Genomic DNA, 21,608 nt, shown 5'->3' on the forward strand with positions numbered 1-21,608 from the left:
AGAAGAAGAAAAAAAAGACCTCCATGTGGACCGGTTTAGTAGCTTTCTTTGTACTGTTTCGTCTTCTAACAATAGAGTAAGAAAATACAAACCGTAAACAAACTATCTGTCACACGAAAATCACAACTCATTTTACTTCACATTTGTAAACCCCCCCCCCCCCCCGCCGGGTTTATATGTTCTTTATGTTTTCTTTTCGCTCCTTCGCTGACAAATGGCTCGATTGCACAAGACCTCAGATTTGGGAAAAAAAAATTTAACTCCCGTCTCAGACTTGGAATTCATATGACTCAAACTAGACCAAACAACCTAACTCCCTGACCACAAAGTGTATATAGTGTGGGAGTTGCGTCGTTCAGGTAAACAAAAACTGATATGCTTTCCCAATTTTGTCGGTAAGCAGCGACATTTTCTAGTCACCAATCAGGAAAGCTGGTGTAATGTTTTCGTGGGGAATCCCAGATCCCAATCCCAGAGCCCACTTGTCTTTTGGTCAGCGCATGACCAAAAGACACGTGGGCTCTGGGAACGAGATTGCCATGTTTTAAACCAAGGCACGCATGCGTCGTGAAACCGGAACTCCTAAAATCTTGGAATCTAGAAATTGATTATTCCAGAGCTCTGTTTCTTGGCGCTGTCCAAAAGACCCGTGGGCTCTGGGAACGAGATTGGCCTGAGCCCGCAAGTAGGGTTGCGCAGAAAGCTGCACAGTACGTTTTCCCGCTATGAAGTGGCATTATCAAACGCACTGATCGGCGATTGGAATTTCCTTTATCTATACATAATAAGCCGATTAGAAGACGTTACCAGTTTTATTTTGCTCTGTACTAATTTAGCAATAGTGCAACATAAACCATTTACAGCAGTTTTCAATTGAGTGTCAAAATAAATCAGGTGGAAATTACTTTGGTTTTGGTTTTACTACGATTTGAGATTGGCTGAGCAGCCTAATTGGTAAGTAATTGGTTTGGTTTTGGTTTCAAGACCCTCGATTAAAAACCTCTCAATTTACTATGGTATGTGTTTACTCTTTCCTCACGTATACTAAGTTTTATCTTATCCTCTGATACTGAAATGTACCTAATTAAAGGACATATGTTTAGTTTACTATATCTTGCCAATTTCCACTTTCCTTACACTGCACGTTTTTAACACTGCTGTGTTTTTGTGTTCCAATCTTGAAATAGAAAAATAAAACACAAAAAAGATCTCATAAAACAGTATTTTCACTTCATACGCTGAAATTGTTCATAACAAATTGGCATGTAGCAAATTTAACGAATCTGATTTCCGTGTGCAACTTTTTTCTCTCACGCTTTCTTGCAAAATGCTGGCACAAGCGATAGGCTCCAAACGCTTTCAAATTCAGGGCAGCCCAAAAGCACTGTTAGTTCTGAATCCCACAGACTCAGTTCTCTAGTCGAAAAAACCACTTCGTTGCCCTTGCATGTTGAGTAGACCTACACTAGTTAAGGATTAGCTGTACTTTAGTAAAGAGTCAGATGTCTTCTTAACTACTCACTCTGGATTTAATTCTACACATTCTGAACATTAAGTTCAGTTAACTTAACAGGACAATGTGTAGTAGTTTGAGTAGTCCGCAGGTAACATTACTCAAGGTTCAAAGCCAAAAATTAAAATGCATAGTTACATTCGGGAAAGAGATACCAAACCACTAACAGATTCAAAATGCATGTACTCAGCTTAATTTCGACTCCGTCTTTAAGTATAAAGTCACAAGAAACGTGCGGAAACGACATAAATGTCACAAAGAATGTATTATTTAAAAAGTTTAAGAAGAATCCACCACAAGTTTGAGTAACAGGCGGACAAAAACTTTGTACCGAGGTTATTTACATTAGGCGGCAAACTTCTGTGCGACTGTTTTACATATCTTCTCAAAAGAAATCATTTCTAACAACACCAAATGTCCAAAACAAATTTTGAAGTCCATATGAAACACTTGAAAGCTCTTGAAGATAAAAATTTACCTGTGTTTGCACAATTTCTCTGAACTTTGAAATAAATTTTCTGGAGTTCCTATGGGAAATTGTTTTTGGTGTTATCTCAGGCAACTGTTTATATCTTTAGCTTTTAGCAAATGCAAAAGGGACTGTAATATACGCATAGTTAATGTGGTACAAGATTTTTGTCCACTAACGACTTCCTCGGATTACGTCTTAAGTTGCATGAGTTAAGCGCGTAACTGAATATTACTCCGGAGGGGGAGGGGGTACTCAGCGAAAAATTGTGTGGGGGTGTGCGGCCCGCTTCCCAAAAACCTCACCCTAGTTATGACCAAAATCTGCGATTTTCAATACCCTATGGCCTGACCCTAAATCAATACCCTGTTTCAGACCTTCTTACACTCAGTTCCCTAGTACAGGCCAATGTTTAAGGCATCGTGAAGGGCTTTTGTTGATTGGCCTTATTCATAAAGATGATAAAGTCGCTTCTTCTAAAAAACATGCCAAACTCAAGACTAGAGTGCAAAAACCATACCCTATTTATGACCAAAATGGCTAAAGGCGATACCCTATTTATGACCAAAACGTCTGAAAAAACCATACCCTTTGGGGCCGCACATATCTATATAGCCCATATAAGGGAGTACTCCTCCCTCCCCCCCCCCCCCGCCCCCTCTTCGAGAATATTACTCAGTTCGGAATGTAGTATGTGTTGTACCAGGAATTGCTACGCGGCTAATGGACACTATGGCCTTCCTAAAATATCTGGAACAGTTTAACATTACTGATTATTGCTCTATTAAAGTGCCACTGAAACGAAATTTTCGTATGTGAGATTTTTGCTTAGTAATAAAGTTTCAACCTTACTTGGAAACACTGCAGACTTTTTTTTCGCATACGGTAAGCGAAAACTGCTTTTTCAGCCGTTCGAAATTGGCTGGTTAAGCCCAAAATTGGCGGCCATCTTGGCGCGGCCAAAACAGCCTAGTGACGTCACTGGTTGTATTGCTCTCATGCCGCGCTGAAAATTTAGAGTGATTATGGGAGAAGAGAATACTGTTCGAAGCCCCCCAAAAAACATCTTAAGGACATCTCAGGGCTGTAAAGCAGATAATAAGAGTAGCCTTAGACATGAAGAGGTGGAGAGTCGATCCTGGGGCTTTTCAGTCTATTTAATTGGATATTTTATGTAAGCAAGCAAACGAGTGGGAGTTCTTAGATCGCAAAATGATCGGGACTCTTAGTGAAATGGCCAGCACTCAATGAAACAATATCTACACTCATAAAGTTAAAAGAAATGAAAACAAGAGAAAGCGGCTTTTGAAAATATTATCCGGAGTGCTGCTGCACGAATCGTAGCAACAACGTTTCGAGTTTTCGAGTCGCTTCGCTTCGAGGAAACCGGACGCTTTGTGAGTTTCACCGCGGACGAGATTGTGCCACAGTGACCTTTAGTCTAGTTGTATCCGCTACATCCTACAAGTTATCACAACAGCAACAATTTAAGAAACCCTCTTATTTTATATGAGGGAGCGAATTTAAACTATAAAGGTAAACTTAGCTGCCATGACCCTACAATTATATGTTTTCAGGAAACGAGAGAAAGCGTGACAATGTCGGCGGCGAAAGGTCATATATGCAAATTGGTTCAAATTCTGTTTAATAAACCTTCGACTAAATAATAAACTAGTGACGTTTAACGAATTGCTTTGAACTTGAATACTACTAAATGAAGATCATAGACATAAGTATGTGCTAAAGAACTCCAAGTTATCCATCGGCCGTGAAATATTACAATTGGGAGATACGTGTAAAAGAGAAGCGAAATTCCCGCTTTGTTTACACTGATACGTATGCGGCGATAAAGCAAACCCTCCTCCGGATCACAATTTTTAAAGATACATTTTGTCTACCACAAGAACTCTCACTTATTAGTATCATAAAAAGATGCTCTCTGTGTGAAAAGAAGTACTCGACTCAAAGCTTGTGGACCGTTAATAACTTCATGATTGTGCGGATGGCTGATGCGCTTACGGCTTTTAATGCAGCAAAGTTGCCGAGGACATATTCGAACCTTGTTAATAGACCTTAGATAAACGTGAGAATCCAAATTTCAGAACCAGGCTGAAAACAGACGACGAAATATCGTGTTTAGGCTTCAGGACGTGATACAAAAGTTGCCACACTCGTCTTCGAAATCTCCAATCGAGTACTCAAGATGTTCGAAAAGTATACTGAGCTGTTCTTATCTGTAGCATTCATTTTGGTGAATCTACATTCTTTGGCGCCCTCCAACGTTTATGATGTGTATTTTCTGTCAAGGCTGGACTGAAATTACAAGGTAGGAAACTAGTAGGTATCGACAATATGAAGAATAAACTTAAATAAATCAAGTGTATCACGCTGAATACAACCAGTGACGTCACAAGGTCCTTAAACTCGGTTCCAGAGCCCGGACACAGTTTTGCTCCAAAAAGTCGATTTCAGCAGCTAAAAAGAGCACTTTCCGTTAGGATTTGACAGAAATAAAGTTCACCATTATTTTAAGCACGTTTGAAACTATGAATTGGGCTAAAAAAAGAGAGTACGAAAATTTCGTTTCAGTGGCACTTTAAATGCTTTCTTGTCTCAAGTGTGCAGCGAAAATGATAAGGTTTCACGGACAGTTTTAACCGCCTGTCAAAGCGAGAAGAGACGACCCAGCGATGGAGAACAGGCCTCCAATAGCAGAACCAATACGACGAACAACTGACTTGACACCATCCCACATGTAGCGAAGAAATGGTTTACGGACATTGCGGCCATAAATTTCACCATACTGGTCTTCTGCGAAGTAATACTCCCAGTCTCCACTCCCCGACTGAATAAGGAACTCTCGTCCTGGTTGTGACAGGATAAAGGCAGCGTTACACATGTCGGCTCCATCATCTAATGCATCAGGGACGAAGGTAATGGCTGCGCGTAAAAATCGTAGGGTTGTGCAGCCAGCCGCGTCTAGGTAGCGATGCCGACCTTCGTTTCCGCACCTTTTTACGAGCTCTCTTCCAAGAGCGGCCGCAGTGATTTCGTTTACAAAGATTTTTACGTCCCTCGAGTAATTCTTAAAGAGAAGAGGGCAAGAGGCAAACGTAAAACATTAACAAACTTTTCCTCTTTATTGGATAACTGCAAAATGTTAAATTGAACACAATTATCAAGTATTGGCGGGAAGAAAAACACATTATGAACATCGGGGATAGCCGTAAACTAATCCAAGTATAAATTAAGAAAGGCTTTCATGAGACAAGTGGTCCAAACCGGCCGACGCTTGCCTAACACTAGCCACTTTCCGTAGTGTGAAGCTACTCCCAGGATGGGAAGCTAGTCGCTGCATTGTTTTCGTATATCAAGTTCGCCAGTATCACATTTATACTCCTGGGTGGAGATTGGCTATTTGAGAGTATCTAAAGAAGTGATCCCCCCAAGCGCTTGTTGAAACCTGACTGCTTAATCTGTAGTACAAAGGGCTCAGGCTATATACCCAGTATGGCCGGCGTAAGGCGAGCATTTCTTCGTTCTGTGTTTTCATACCTTTGTCATTCGTCCTCTTCCCAAAAAGCCTGAAGATGTCGGCGGATATTGCCGCGGTTGACTGTAGCTTTTTGATCCAGAATTACCTCCCATATCCGGCTAGGCGTAGCGCAAAGAACTCGCAAAGGAAAAAAAAAGTTTTTATCTCGTCAGCCACAGTCCAGTGTCCGCGCGCGATACGATTCCAATCAGTCTGAGTTTGGAATGCTCTCTTCACTCTTGATCGTTTGCTTTATAGTCGGTCAGGGATTTTGCCGATTCATTGTTGTTTGCTTTCAGTTTCTCGGGATTTTTCCCCGACCTGTCCTTTCGATAAACATTGGCCAAAGTTTGTTTTCAGTTTTTAGGGGTTTTTCCCCGAAGTCTCCTATCGATAAACTTTGGCCAAAGTTCACTTCAAGTTTCTTATTTGTTTTCCCGACGTCGATCTCCTTTCATATCGATAAACACTGACCTAAGTTGGTCTGTCCACATACGTTCATTTTTTGCTATGAGTTATTTTTCTTCGAGCGCAAGAGCGGCCGCGAAGCGAGTGCAATATTTTGATCTTTTCCTAGCCCCACCTCCTTGCTTCTTAACACGTGCATCCCACGCGCCGGGTTAATGTTTCGCAAAGATTGCGATCTCGACGAACCTGAAGACAAAGCAGAGGGTCTCTGGAGAGACTGAACTAAGTTTGCTTTTAAGTTTTAGTGGTTTTTCTCTGACTTCTGCTATCGATGAACATTGGCCAAACTTTGATTTAAGTTTCTTAATTTTCTTTTTCCCAACGTCCCCTTTCTTATCGATAAACAATGGCAAGAGCTTGCTTTCAGTTTTACGGGTTTCTCCCAGTCGAATTCTGTCGATAAACATTACCCAAATAAGGTACCTTTGACTCTGCTGGTACATTTGTTTGTTTGGGACGCGTATTAATCTCCTAGCTACAAACAAAAATGCATTTATTACTTTCAGTTTCGAATCCGTCAAATAAACATTGTTTGGCCTGCTGAGCCCCGACATTTTCTTCAGAACTTTCTCGAAGGTTTCCTTTGCAAACTCAATTTGCATCTCATTTCGTCATGTAATACTACTACATCAATCTGGAAAGTATTTTTTTCATAAACATGTCTTTGTTTTTTGATATTATCTGACTAAACAGTATCAGCATTCCAATTGGGATGTTTATTCCCTTCTATTATTCCGGGATTACTCAGAAAAATACCCGAGATCGCCTTTGGCAACATCTTGTAAAAGCCTCTCTCATGTAATGCCATTTCATTGCAATGAGTCTCACGTAATCCTAGCGTTACCGCGTGACTCTGTCACGCGATTCAATTGTCATTTCGATTCATTTCGAGGTAAAAGGAATTCTGTCGTAATAGTGCTCACGTTGCCAAAGAAATCTATAATTTTCACAAATGCTTATTATTTCAATCTATCCAATTATTTAAAAATTGCTTTTTACCAGCTTGTTCTTTACAGACTTCAGGGAATCGAGAAAGTGAAAATGATTCGTTACCAGTCTTCTGATACTGACTCGGATTCCAGATAGCAATGTCTCCTTCGTGCTCTGTTTCGCTCACCCTATTTCCGACTGAAAGGCCTGTTCATGCGATGCATGGATCCAGTAGGGAAAAAAAAAATGAAAATGTCGACCTCGTAACTAAGTTTTTCACGCGCAAAAGACAGCAACGGCGTCCAAAATATATTCAATTCACAATAACTACAAGGTCTGAAGTATACTTGAAGTCAACAGATTGTGAGCATTTTCTGAGGGTCTAAATCGGGGCGCTAGAATGGGTTAAATTTTCGATAATTTCTCAGCTTTCAGCAAATTTGGCGGATCTCAGATCTCGGCCATCAGTTAAAAAAGGCGTTGTCGCTTGGACATAGCTTCACATGGGGAATTCTGATCAACAGCTTTCGGTAGGCACGCCTGTATTCGTGCAATTTCTTCTCTGTATTCGTGTCATTTTTTTTTTTCCTGTATTCGTGTCATTGTTTGATAGACACACGTTGCACAACTCTTCGTACAGTATTTTCTTCACGAGGGTTTTTGATCCATCACCGATGCGTGTCTCCCCACAGAAGGGGTAGCGAATCTCTCCTACACAGAGGCCTCTTTCGTGCTGCCTTGACCGTGTAATCTGGTGGATTGGAGCCTGGGAAGTGTGGGGGTATAAAGGAAGCGCGCGGGGAACGCCGGGAAGGGGAAAGAGAAAAGAGAGGCCCTTTCCCTCTTTCCATTGTCCCCCGCACGCCTTCTCACTTCCATTTCACCTCCTCCTCCCCTATAACGCCTCTGCGGAGCAGAGAGTGTAGCAAATGCTATCTAGAAAATCGTGGGTCTCGATTTTCTCGGAATCCTTTGTGAGTTTAATTCAGAAAGTCTCGTTTTTCTATGCTTCTTTCTGTCTCGGAATCTAAAATTGTTTAAGTCACAGTCTTGAATTGAAACAAGGTTCTCCAGGTCTCGGAATTTCGTATTCCTCGCCCTTCACTGACACCATTAAAGACACTATTTATGTTTCTTGCCAGCGAATTCCAGCAAACGTTCTCCGTTTAAGCGATACAACTGCCATTCATCCAGACATACTGCTCCGAGCTTGCCGTAGAAATCCTTGGCAGTTTTATTCCAATTTAAGCAACTCCAGTCTACTCTAACACAACTTTTCTCGACAGCTATCTGAAATTATAAAGTGATCAAAAACGGATGCTTAATTACCCATCCCTCATGATTACTACAACCAAATTCGCAATAAGCCAATCAGAAGCCGTGACTACTGTCCTGATATCCTGTGATATCAAGTCACTGACCTGATATGGCGGCTAACAGTAAAGCAACAGGATAGAGCTGGATCTGTAGGTAAACTATCTTCTAACAAAGCCTTGTTATATTATCCAGCGAGCTAGATCGGTTAAACAGCCCCAACCCCCCCCCCCACCCACCCCCCTCCCCGAAAAGAAGAGAGGAACAAGAAAAGAGGAACTCAGAAATTCAATTTTTATAATTTTAATATACACTCTGAATTTGATTAACATTTACCTACATTAATTCCTTTTATTTTTCGTCATTTTACTCTCACTTATTGTCAAGCGTTTTATACATGAACCTCTGGCTCGGATATGGAGGGCACTGAACCTCGTCATGCTATTGTTATGTTATGTTTTGCAATGGCAATTGTTATCGAGCCCCCTTCTTATGGGGATTGTTTTGAATTTTATGGTACATGTACATGTATTGTCACAGCATGAAAGACCAACTCAGTCTCAATAAGCCATTTCCAAGTTATCTTGTGCCAAAACGAGTTAGACTGCGAGCAGTCTCTCTTTTGCTCGGAAATCTTTCTTTCGGTTCTTTCCCACGGATTTTTGTGCAAAAAAGAGACTACTTGCGGTCTAAAAACGAGTCCCTGGGCAAAAACTTTCATATTGAGTTTTATTTAACACATGAAAATGAACCGCTAAGGTGGAACACATTTTCATATGGATGGTTTCGCACGAAGACTAATTTTGACATAGAGGCAAAAGTCGACTCGGAAATGGACTATTTCTCATTCTTTTTTAACACTAAAGAAAACACTTAAAATATTAGGAATTTTTATTTTAAATCTCAACCTACCGCAGAAATTCTTCTTAACATGTCTGTTCCGATACCTTTTCCTGTTAAAAAGAAAACAAAGTCATGCCTCCCATATAAAGTAGTTGCCCCAAATGCCGAGCATAAGTTGTCACTTTTGGAAGGTGTTCATCAGTTAAGAGACTGAGGTAAAACCAGAGGGGGTCTTAATCTTGAGCAGTGCCAGAGGTCGCTGCCACATTAACTATGCTGTCCAGTTGTAATACAGTGTTTAGATGAACCAACACTGACTATATAAAACATGTGTATGAGAGATAAAATGTTCTACTGTTCCTTAAGAACAAGCTTTATTGTTTTATAAGAGTTGTAAGATAATTATCTTGTTACCCAATAATAGTTATTATTATACATTGAATTCACTCTCTCTTTTCTGATTGGCCAAGAGCGTACAGTGAAGTTTTGAAATCAGCGCCTCTGACGTCATCTAGCTGCAGATTATACAATAATCATGTCAAGGACACTCAAGGTCACGGGTAATCATGTCATGTATGACCACGGCGCATGATTTCTAAGGGTAATCATGTCAAGTTTACGCGCTTCGTGTTGCTTGCTTGCTTGTTTCTCTCAGTGAAGAAGCAAAAACATGACTTCCATATTTTTCTCTGTTCAGTGTATAATAAAACACTTATTAGACTTAGTTGTTGTGATATCCAGAATAATCTGAAAGGTCTCAGTAAGGGTTATCAGCCGAAGCCTTCGGCTTCAGCTGATAACCCCTACCTCAACCTTGATTATTCTGGATATCACAAAAATCTCATCCAATAATTGTCTATTAGTACTGGTGACCATAGTGCTCCTTTTGAGCATGATGAGAAGTAAGAACTCCCTCCAAAACCACTCTAAGTAACTGATCGTTCATACTTCATTTGCAGCAAAGATTCATTGAGGAAATTTTCCAAACAAAAAGCACCTTAACTGCCATCCTTGTCTATTAAATGTCTGCACATGCTCTCATACAAATGCCCTGAGCAGTCACTTTATCAGTTACAGTGAGGACACTCAAACCGCGAACACTTGCTATTATTTTTCACATTATTTTAGTGACCATAGAATGCAGGCTCTTCCTTTTAACAAGAGCATTTAGTGTTTTTATACTTTAAAAATTCTAACATTAGACATTACATTAAGAGCCTTTATTTTATAGTCATTCAAAAACAATGAAGTATTCATGGTTCATGTGTCCTTTACATAGAAGTTGTAGCAATATCTCAGATAAATTGTGCTGAAATTGGATCTGGTTGTAGAGTGAGTGCGCAGAAATTGCAGAGGAAATTGTGACAGAACGTTGCTCTAGAAATCATGAGCCTTAAGTTTATATTTATTTTTTTGGCAAGCCAGCCTTACCAGGCAACGAAACGTAAAACCTCATACTGTCACGGAGTGCTGCTGTGGCTGTAAATATTAATGTTGCCAAAGGTGAATTATTACTAAACAGTGCACGGCAGTCATTAAGGGCCATAACCTGTAGCACCTGTTACAGCCGAGTATGCTTGATTTTTCCCTGATGCTATGGGTGAAATTACCCGAGTGTTTTTTAATAGAATTCAACCACAAAGTAACAAGTTTACTATGGGTGTGGAGAACAAGGCTACAGGTGACTCAAAACTTAATGACAGCCCTGCAGGGTTGTATTCAGACTGCAGAGCCACATTGGTTGACTCAAGACTGTACGTGACACTCAGGGTAACAGAATTGAAAAAGGTTATACAACGTCAATAACAATAACAATAACATTTATTATTTGTATTGTGCCTTTTCTATAAAATATTCAAAAGCGCATCACAACAATAATTATCTGGTTTTACGTTTTGTTGCCTGGTAAGGCTGGCTTGCCAAAAAAATAAATATAAACTTAAGGCTCATGATTTCTGGAGCAACGTTCTGTCACAATTACACATACATTACTTAAGAAATAGAAAACATGTACACAAGTGGAAGTTTCGGAGAATGGGAAATGCTGTGGGATAACAAGCCACAGGCAAGTGTTTCCACAGCTTTTTCAAGTTCTCCCAAACTCTCACGAGTGTTTCTATAACTCGATAGAAAAATGGAGAACATGTTTTCTATTTCTTTTAGAAAACACCATGACAAAAAAAGGAAAACAACTTGTTACCTTTGATTATCAAAATGTAAATTCTCTTTGCTCGCACCATTATTACGTCAACAGCTCGTGCTAGTTCTGTGTTTCTATAGAGTTATAGAAACAAGATTTTTAACCAATAAGTGCGCATATTTTCTTAGAACTGTTTTCTAATGCAAAATATCAATAAATGTCTGTAGTTTACTTTACCTCTAAAAGCTGGGTTGACATAAAGGTCTTCTAGATATAGAGACCGGCCTTCCCATGTAGAATAGATGTAAAAAAATAATGCGTAACCAACTGGCTTTTTCTTTGGTAAACAATTATTTCCTTCATTGAAATTTATCTCATCTGCTATAACGCATTCAAACCATGGCTTGTCTCCAAATCCATCTCTCAACATTTCTGCAAGATATTATTACAACAGATCAGTTGCAAATAACTTAGATTGTTGCTACAGATCAGACTGAATCTGCCAGGTTGATTGCAAAACCTCCTGGCCAGATTGATAGTTACTAAAGTACTTTCCTCGATAATTCATTTCTTTAACTGATCATAGGAGAAACTTTTTGATATTAAATACATTTTGATGGTTGAATGGGTGGAGCCTTAATTAGTTTGGTCTGCTATTTTCTGGTCGGCAATTTTCTTCATCTGCTGTTTTCTCCTACAAGAACTGATCGAGTATGTCTAACTTTAATTGGGAACTGCTGTTCTATGAGATCTGAATTTTATGTTGGCATTCTGTTGTTGTATCTTTGTGACTGAGCCATTATTGCACATGCACCCTGAGAACAGATTTGAAAGTAATATATCAGATACAAAAGACCTTGTTTGACCACTTTCCACACACTGAGAAGAGAGTTGAAAACATGGCCATAACAGAGTGTTTAGAAATGTGGTCAAACAGTCTGTCTTGAGTGTTTGATATATCTTCTCAAGTATCAATACAAAAACTAAGGAGAAAATGGAGAAATTGAAATTTGTAAAAAAACTATGCTAATAACGATCACATATCCAAACACTGTCATATAGTAATTTCCAAGCACTTTGGGAGAGGTTCTATTTTACTCTGGCAGTTATGATCATAATAATTGTCCTATTAGTAGGGCAGATTCAGTCTTTGTGAGAAAATGAAAGTGGTCTGCAGGTTTGAAGCGACAAAATGTAGCAGAATGGCAGAATGTATGACCCCCTATGATAAACCATCTTGGGAGGCTGCTCCAACAATTTCCCAGAACATGTTTTCTCAAATTAAACAGTGTGACAAACCACTGTAAAATGGAGCTAAACCTACTAGAATTAGTGTACATTTGCAGCAATTTAGCAGGCCTTTCCCCCTACATCCTGATAATTAAGAATTATTGAATAAGGTTGAGCAAAAAAATTTGATTAATGATAGTGGCTAGCAGATCAGTTATCAACATAATTGATCTGCGAGAAACTGACACTGAAATCATGATCTTTTGTGATAACCGAGTTCAATAATTATTGTTGTATCATTCGATCACCAAGTTTGTTTTCTTATTAAATCACTCTCTGACAACTCAGGGAAGCAATCTGCCATGTTTCACCCGAGAGCAGGGCCCCAGAGTTTGGTTACAATTACGCATGATCAGAATATTATTTGCAGCAAAACACATTTGGACTGTACATTGCATGAGCAGACCATTATTTGTAGGCAGTTATTTGCAGGACATGTGGTGAACTCTCAGCCAATGAAAAGGAAGAAAAAAATGCCTTGAATGTTAACAACAGTTGTTCATAAACTGGAGATAAAAACTAATGCTACAGCACCTTCTTCAGTAAGTTTTACTCTTGATTCAAGTTCTTTTTCATATACAGCTAAATCCTGCAGAGTCAAAATAGAATCCAGTTACATCAGCAATTAATTTAAAACTGATAAAAATACTCTTATTTTGAATGTAAAACTCTCAAGCCACTCGACCCTGAAATTCTGAGCAACAACCACCCCCCACCCCCAAGCTTACTCATCCATCAAAATAATTGTATAGTGTTTTCCAAACCCAGGAGCCCATTTGGATCCTGCCAAACCTGTTTATAATAGTACTACAGTGCAGTTTTTCATGGAGATGGGGTGGCCTCATGGTTAGAGTGCTCACCTCCATTGGACAATACACTTCACTCTCACAGTGCCTCTCAGTTCACCCAGGTGTATAAATGGGTACTGGTGAAGTTAATGCTGGGGGTAACCCTGCGATGGACTAGCATTCCCCCAGTGGGGTGGAGTACTCCCTTATATGGGCTATATAAGTTTGTGCAGCCCTAAAGGGTAGGCGTTTCAGCAGTTCTGGTCATACATAGGGTGTGGTTTTTGCACTCTAGAACCTCATATATCTTTTATTACTATAAATTTACTAGGGCTCTATCACAAATGCCGTTCTCTGATTGGCCACCCTACTCACTATCTATTCTGTGATAGATAGTGAATAGCATAGCAGTGTGCGCTTGTTAACAAAATGATGGACTCTACTGGGCGTTTTCGAAGTGTCTGTGAAGAGGATTTGGACAAAGTTTTGAACGAGTAGTAGATTTATACTAAAACAATTAGATTATTTGCTCTTGACTTCTATGCATCATGGTCGAGTCGGGCTGTACCTTCGTCAACTATAACTAGAAATCTTGAGCTCACAATCTAAGTAGAAGCTATTTTTTCAGGTCTTAAATAGAGTAGGAAAAATCACAGATTTTGGTCATAAATAGAGTAAGGGTTTTGGGAGGCGGGCCACACCTCCATCCAATTTTTCTGGGAGTAATTCCCCCCCCGGCCCCCCGAGGGCATCCCATCCAGGGGAGAGTAGAAATACTTCTAGTCGCTTCATGTTACGGAAACCGGGAACCTTACCCCTTTACAGAGCAGTTTAGTGCGTGCACACGCTAAGAATTTGAACTGAGTACAGTACTACTGAAGTATAAATGCGCCCTGCTAGCTATCATGCTACTCAAACCACCTAATACCTGCTAATACTCTATTTGAAATGTTGAGGCAGATTTCATTACCTTTATCATTCGTATAATATCCGGGACATCCTGTGCCACTGCATCGCGTACCCGCCAATTTGTCATGTTCGATGAGTTGTAACCAGCTCCACAAACACAAGAAAGTGCGACACAAACAGTCGAATAGTGACAAAACCCACTTAATCGGAACGATTGGTGAGCCCCCGTTCAAGCTAAAAGAGGTATGCTTCAAAATGGCGGGTAAATTTCATGCACACAGACCCAGGCCTCCATTTGACTTTGACCTTGCATTGACTGCACTGTCTCCCCCCCGGTGGCGGGGACTCCCATGCAAAAAGGACGGGGAAGCTCGTTAGCAATTTTCAAAAGAACTCCTAAACCGTACCAAGGCATGTGTTAATATTTTTTTTTACCCCTAAGAGGTACCGATTCTAAAACGACACATTATCCCCTGTCATATTGTCCGCTCAATGCGGATGATCTCTTTGTTAGACTTGGCTGCAAAAACTTAATCTTCAACGAGAATTAAAAACAGCCACTATGGTCTATAAATCTCTTAATGGTCTCGCCCCTGATTATCTGAAATCAATGTTTACTGATCGGAGTGCAATATCTACCTATTCTCTTAGGAATTGTGAGGGCAAACTAGCTGTTCCACTCCCCCGCACCAATAAACAGACAAACAAAACAACAACAACAACAACAACAAAACAGTTTCAGCTATGGTGGTGCGGTGCTGGGGAACAGCTTACCTACCAATCTGCGGCAAGCCCAAACTCTTGCTAGTTTTAAATCCGGCTGCAGGGGTTTCCTTTTTCATAATAAATAAGATAATTAATCACACGGCATTCATGGAAGGCAGGCACTTCGCTATTGTTTTTATTTTTGTTGTTATTAGATTTAATTAGGGGTAGATTAGTATCTTAACAATGTAATTAATGCAATTTTAGTATTTACTTTAAGTCCTGATGTTTTACCCGTGTATAAATAAAGGTAAGTAAATCAATCAATCAATCAATCAGTCAGTCAGTCAGTCAGTCAATCAATCAATCAATCAATTAATCAGTCAATCAATCAATCAATTAATCAGTCAATCAATCAATCAATCAATCAATCAATCAATCAATACCCTAAAAGATACCGCAAAAACTCTCGCTGTGGACCTTTTGAGGCTGAACACCCTAAGAGGTACCAAAATCGCTTTTTAAATTCCTAAAAGGTTTGATATGAGAGTTCCCTCTCGGGGAAGAGACTCCTAAGACTAAGGGATCAAACCGCAATAGCATAATAAATAAATTGGGAAGGGTGGCGAGTGTCAGTGGGCTGAAACTCTGCCGAAGGAGACGGGAAAAAGGTAAGAAGAAGGATTCCCAACTTATCTGTGAGAAATTGAAACAATTTCGCAACATTGAGAGGAGTTAGAAAGAGGAGTTAGAAAAAGAGTGGGAACTGAGGCGCACGGAAAGGGGGAACGGAGCCCCTCCCCCTCCCCGCCCCGACTCCCCGTTTTTAACTTGGAAAAGATTTATTTTCCAAGTTGTAGTGGTAGAACGATTTCCCTCCATCACTCCTTCACTTCCCGTTAGACATTTGGAAAGGGGGACTCCCATATGAAAAGGCAAGAGATGCTCGTCGGAAAATTTGAATTGAACTCCTAAGGGAGACTAATGTGGACCTTGCTTGAGCTTCATTAGACCCCTAAAAGATACCACTTAAAACGAATAGGTTCGATTTCTAGCCGCTGTTCAAGAAAGGATCCCGCGCACACTTGTAGACCCGACTCGCGTACTCGAGAGATCAGCGGAATGGAAAAAAGGCTTTATGGGCTTGTTCGAAAGCTAGACTGCCCTCTCATCACAAGTAGTTCCTTAATGAGCAATGCCTCATAACACCCTTTCGTAATTTATTTTCCAAGTTCAGTGTCTCACAGCCACTTTGATTTGCTCAAATTGTAGTATAATTGCCATGCCAATTTATCAAGGAACGGTGAATAAATTCTCGCTTTGCCGCACTCATGAGATTATAAGATTGCACTTCTGGGCCCCTTGAATGTAGCTGTTCATGATCTGAAGTGATTAGCAAAACAGCACCACGTCCAATCGCCCAACTGTGTCACCTGATCTATTGTTGAGCAAATTTTTGCGGCAACGTTGTCGTTAATTGCTAAATTCTTTTTGATGCTGTGCATTGCAAAACGTATACTGAAGCACGAATATTATATTTTCTTCTGCGGAATTGATGTTCACTCCATCGGTTGCTGTTTTCAGCGACCACCTGGGTCACAGATCGATCAGTTTCTCTAGAAATTCATCCCAGTTTAGAGCAAAGAAGGCCATGGATTTTCAAGAATACGAAGGAACTGAAAACAGGCGAGTATTAACTCTTTGATTCATCAAGATGCAATCATCTGTTTCTCTGTGTTAAAACGTCGAGCTTTAGATGCTTGGAACGCAAAATTGGCGTTTTAATCTAGCCCCACATGTAGCTGATGCAGTCAAGCTGCAAAGAGAGTAATCAACGATAGTGAACAAGAATCGTCTCGCCGACATTTCGAGGGATTCCTGTTACTTGTGAACTAGCTCCGATTGCAGTCAGCGCGATCGATTTCTGTATCGGAACAAAACTGATATTCCGGCGTATAGCTGAAAGCATTTGGCAATTAACACAAACCAAACTGCTATAAAATGAAATCTGCCCTTTCTGAACAACTTAGGCCGGACGCCGAATTAAGAAAATTTAACGACAGTGAAATGCAGCACAGTAGAAAAGTTTGCTCAACTTTCAGAAACTTTCATGACCTCGACAGTTACTTTGCAATTGAATTAGCCAGTGACTGGGCGGATCGAAATAAATATTCCAAGACGAAACGAGTATAAAGGCCCTTATACCGTAATGCTTAATATGTTTTTCTCAGTTTAAATAGTTTTATACAAGTGTACTGTTTTAAAAACAAAAACAATTTTGGTCCTTGCTTGGAGACTCTATAAGCTGGGTAACAAATGCTTATTTTCCTTTTTGCTGTAGCAATACTGTGGAAATAGTGTCAAACTGGGTTTTACCATTTAGGTGCCCAAACATTAACCTGCGATCGACGTCGTTATTTAAATATTTAATTTTTTCATTTACTAAAATTGACGGACTGACTGATGAAATGATTAGTTGATTGTTTTGTAGCGGGTTACTCAAATTGTAGCTTCTTATTTTCCGATTTCATTTGCATATTTCTTCGCAGATCTGTAACCAGAAGCGATCGTAGCGCGGAGAGAGAAAAGAGGCTCAACGCGAACATGATCGAACGAAGAAGAATGCAGAATATCAACTCAGGATTCACAAGCTTAAAACGACTGCTTCCCCCAACAGAAAAGAAGCAAACGAAAGCCGCCATTCTGCAACAAGCCGTTCAACACCTAACGCGCCTTCAACGATCAGTGTTGCAACTTAGAGAGAGTAACAACATCTTACGACAAGATTTAGCGGAAGAAAGACAACAGAATCTGTCTTGCAGGGAGCAGTTGGATGCTTTTATAGGCGAAAAATTTTCCAGGCAAGAGTTCCAAGGTCCAGGGGTTATCTTCTCTCGTGCATCGCAAACTAAAGGACAGCCGCCCACCCCACCACTTGAAGCCCACAGCGAGAGGGTGTTTAGCCGCTGGTCTCCCGTCCCGTATGACAGCGCAGTGAACTCCCATAACTACAAAGTCTTTGATCTTCTTGGTTGCCGAGATTCGAGAAAGCGGAGTCTTTCTCCAGTGATGGGGAAGACACGTTCATCTTGGGATGGCAAAGTAGACAATGGAAAACGCTTCAGCCAATCACAACGATCGAGCGGTGGAGCATGCGTAAAGGAAGCAGCACCTTCATACCAAGAAGCCAGCGGATTCTCTTTGTCACGTGACGTTCCGGATGCAGGTACATCTGGTCTCGTGGCAAGGGGTAATAACTTGCATTGTATTGTGGATGCGATTAATTTAATCGAAAGAAGCTAATTTTATAAGAAAGCCACAAGACAGTAGCAAGGTTATCTTCAGAAGTTAAAACCTTTTTAATAGCAGTATATCATTGTAAGAATTTCAGTGCATTGAATGTAGATAATTCTGTCATTCTGGCTGCAGATCGGCCAGCTTCTCTGCATAATTGTGTAAGATATGTATTTAATGTTGAGCTTATTGGCGGGACCAAATTTATCTAAGCAACCTATAGTTAGATGCCATTTTAACAATTAAAATTAATCCAAGAATATTGTATATAAAGCACACTGTGTAGAGCAAAGATAATCAGGCATATAACAGATATAGTTATTATATTCTCATCCTGGATGTACATAAGGCATTATAGTTTTTCTTTAGTCAATAAAATTGCATAGAATAAATTGACGTGAGGGAGGAGAGGGTAGGTAGGCCCCTGGTGGGTAAGGAGTTAGAGAGTGGTCACTTGTGACTGTAATCTCACGGATGGCCAGTATGCAGGGTTTCCTCACCTCAATGTCGTTAGCATAATTACCTATGTGAAACTGCTTTGTACGACAGAGAATGGAAAAGTAGCAAGATTAAAGCACTATTCTGGCTGGACCAGATATATAATAACTAAATGTGTAGTTTTTTCTAACTTTAATTATGATTATTGAACTTAAAGCCTAGTTTCGTTTTGTCTTAAAAGGTCTCGCGCGAAGTGATATGTTAAGTTCCACCTTGCCTTTGTTTGTTGCTAACGGTTTTCAGTCGGGACGGGAGTGGTAAGGGTGTAGATGTCGATTCACTCGGCCTGGTAGGTTTCTCGCTGTTTATTTGGAAAAAGACTCCACTCTTGAATAAAACAACTACCTGAGGCTAAGTACAAAGCTCTTCTTGGATTTTAGAGCCAGCGTTTCAGGCTAAAAAATGATCTGACACTGAAGAATAGGGAATTTAATTGGGCGAATAATGAAAACGAGAACGAAAAACAAAGAAAAAACGCGATTGCCCAAGTTACGAGATCTTTTTTATCACCACTCATTCTGGTGTCAATTCATTGGTACATACATGAAAGGATCTTATCAAATGTATTACTGAAATAAAGCGCTTTAGTATATACCACACAAGTGAATAGTACTTTTCGCGCGCTCTGATTGGTTAACTCGGAGGTGATTAGCAAATACTATTCACCTCCGAGCAGCCGGCCCGAGAGATTTCAAAATTTCCGACCGCTTGTCACACATAAAATAACGTTTTGGTCCGCTAATTATTCAGCTTGTGTGGTGTATACTAAGGGCCCGTTTACATGGAAAGAGGGTGCCTCGGGGGGATAGGGGTACCCTACCTAGTACGGTTGAAGATACCGCGGTTCTACATGCAAGCTAGGGGCACCCTCCCCGCTAGGGCCAAGAGCTAATTTGAAGGGGTGGCCGCTAAGCTTAGTAAACACACAAAATGGCGGATCGCAGACAAATTTCGGCGGCAAACGCAATTCTTGTCACTCTCTCATCTTTGGTCGCTGCTTTTCAGTTGTGTGGATTGATTTTAACATATTTAATTCTTGAAAAACGTCGTCTTCAAATGGTTGGCTTTCAAATCGCTAACCAGTATAATATTGCCGTGGCCCGACTTCGAAACGCTCCGATTCCAAACGATAACGCAGTCGTGGCTGGTGATCCTCCCCAAATGTCTGTCAAAAAATCGTAATGCTCTTTCACAATGCACCCGCTCCCGCTTCGTGAGCCTTTGTTAACGGCGTTACGATAATCTTGCCTTAAAGCCTTGACTTTTCCTTGATTCTGGAACACCCACTCTTTATTAGCGCCTTTTCTGCCTCACTTTCCGAAATGTATTTATTGTGCTCTTCCTTGTTCATATTCTTGAGCTCTTTTTCTGGGAGAGTGACTTCCTCCGGCCCAAAATCTAATGGGTAATGACGAGCCATGCATTTTCGCACCGCAGCATACAAAGAGCAAGATCTGCTTCAAAATCAATTCCTTTGAAGTCACAATTTGTCTTATAATCGTTTATGTACTTCAGAAGATCTTCCTCTTTATCGTCCGTCCACGCAAACTTCTTAACCTTCTTGCTTACCGCCTGCTTTTGCATTTTTTTACGTTTCTTGGTCGAAACTTCATTTGAACACGTGCTAGTCTTCGCGGCTTCTTCTTCTTCACAGGCGAACGCTTGCTCTCCATCTCCGTCTTTGCCGCTTTCCAGTTGGTCGTTGAATTCTAATTGCTCCTCGTTTTGATCTTCCTCCTCGTATTCTAAGCTTTTCTGCAGCTGATAGCGGCGAAATAATTCACCTTGAGAAATGTTGTTCGTAGTCATGTTGAATTCTTACTGAAATTTCGCGCCTTTTACTTGGTGGTCAGCGGCCTTATCATAACAAGACATAGCCCTAGCCCCCCGAGCCAGCCCTACCGTTTCGTTCTACATGGGCTTATGTCAACAAAAGTCAACCCTAGCCCCTAGGGGCACCCTACCTTCAAGGTAGGGTAACCCTACCCCCTAGGGGCACTCTATCTCGCATGTAGAACGAACCGCATAAAACAAAAGAGAAGGGAAACCCTACTACATAGGGTGCCCCTATCCCCCCGAGGCACCCTCCTCCATGTAAACGGCCCCTAAAACAATCATTCACCTCAGTGTCGGTGAAAGTGATGGATATTTACCTCCACTTCGGTGAATAATTGTTAATTATTGATTACCAGGGCTTTACAAGCAAATAATCACAAACCGTCAGTTTTCTCACAATTTTTAAAACTTACAAACTCTCCTAGAAATGTTCAACTAGCCTTGGATTCTATACAGGAAACGTTGAAATTAGAGTTAGATTTCGGAATGTCAGTGGACAGTGAAACTGTTTGGAATATATATTTTTGGCTTTACGAGACGCCTTCGAAAACGTCACTTAGGACTTATAGACTGTACTTAGAGAATTCGCACGAGGCCAATTAATCATTGTCGGGTAAAGTCAGAGTTTAAAGAATGCCATAGTAATTAATTCTTAAACAATTTTAAACAGGTTACGAATTTAACAGAAAAACAGAAAAACTTTCGACGGTGGTTAAGGATGGATAACTAACAGTTAGTCTTTCTACCATAGAACAGTTTCCAATTGAGTGTCGCAAAACTAAAACCAAAGTAATAATTCTAGCCAATCACAAAAGACACAGGTAATACAGTGAACCAATCAAACTCGAAGTAATTACATGTAGCTGACACAAAGCGCTGGAAAACGCGTGCGATCGAGTCACGATTGGTTTTGGTTTTACTTCTGATTGAATGAAAAAGTGGCGCGAGGTTTTATAAGCCAGTCGTGTAAGTGCAAAACCAATTACTTTTCGACACTCAAATAAAAATCACAATATTATGATATTTTAAATTCACAGATACCACGGCAGATCATGTTTGTCGGGAAGAACTGAAAA

The 21,608-nt window shown here is 40.4% G+C and overlaps 3 protein-coding genes and 1 pseudogene across 3 annotated transcripts; 1 reads left to right on the forward strand and 3 right to left on the reverse strand.

Moving 5' to 3' along the window:
- Positions 1-793: 793 nt before the first annotated feature.
- Positions 794-5,678, reverse strand: LOC110052264 (uncharacterized). The gene is made up of 2 exons (XM_020758376.2): positions 5,538-5,678; positions 794-5,067 (listed from the first exon to the last, which is right to left on the reverse strand). Exons 1-2 carry the CDS (start codon positions 5,628-5,630, stop codon positions 4,636-4,638), a joined length of 525 nt encoding a protein of 174 aa, XP_020614035.2. The 5' UTR covers positions 5,631-5,678; the 3' UTR covers positions 794-4,635.
- Positions 5,539-14,641, reverse strand: LOC110052245 (thialysine N-epsilon-acetyltransferase-like). The gene is made up of 5 exons (XM_020758354.2): positions 14,261-14,641; positions 13,037-13,091; positions 11,450-11,644; positions 9,142-9,182; positions 5,539-8,205 (listed from the first exon to the last, which is right to left on the reverse strand). The coding sequence occupies exons 1-5, from the start codon at positions 14,324-14,326 to the stop codon at positions 8,038-8,040; spliced, it is 525 nt and encodes a 174-aa protein (XP_020614013.1). The 5' UTR covers positions 14,327-14,641; the 3' UTR covers positions 5,539-8,037.
- Positions 14,642-17,439: 2,798 nt separating this feature from the next.
- On the forward strand, positions 17,440-18,809 carry LOC149109166 (uncharacterized). Its single transcript, XM_089294165.1, has one exon. The coding sequence runs from the start codon at positions 17,509-17,511 to the stop codon at positions 18,205-18,207; it is 699 nt and encodes a 232-aa protein (XP_089150291.1). The 5' UTR covers positions 17,440-17,508; the 3' UTR covers positions 18,208-18,809.
- A 556-nt stretch (positions 18,810-19,365) lies between these two features.
- LOC149109167 (uncharacterized) lies at positions 19,366-20,685 on the reverse strand (annotated as a pseudogene).
- Positions 20,686-21,608: the final 923 nt, after the last annotated feature.

Source organism: Orbicella faveolata, unplaced genomic scaffold (genome assembly GCF_042242905.1).
Source record: "Orbicella faveolata isolate gen_17 unplaced genomic scaffold, um_ofav_v1 contig_25, whole genome shotgun sequence".
Classification (NCBI taxonomy): Eukaryota; Metazoa; Cnidaria; class Anthozoa; order Scleractinia; family Merulinidae; genus Orbicella; species Orbicella faveolata.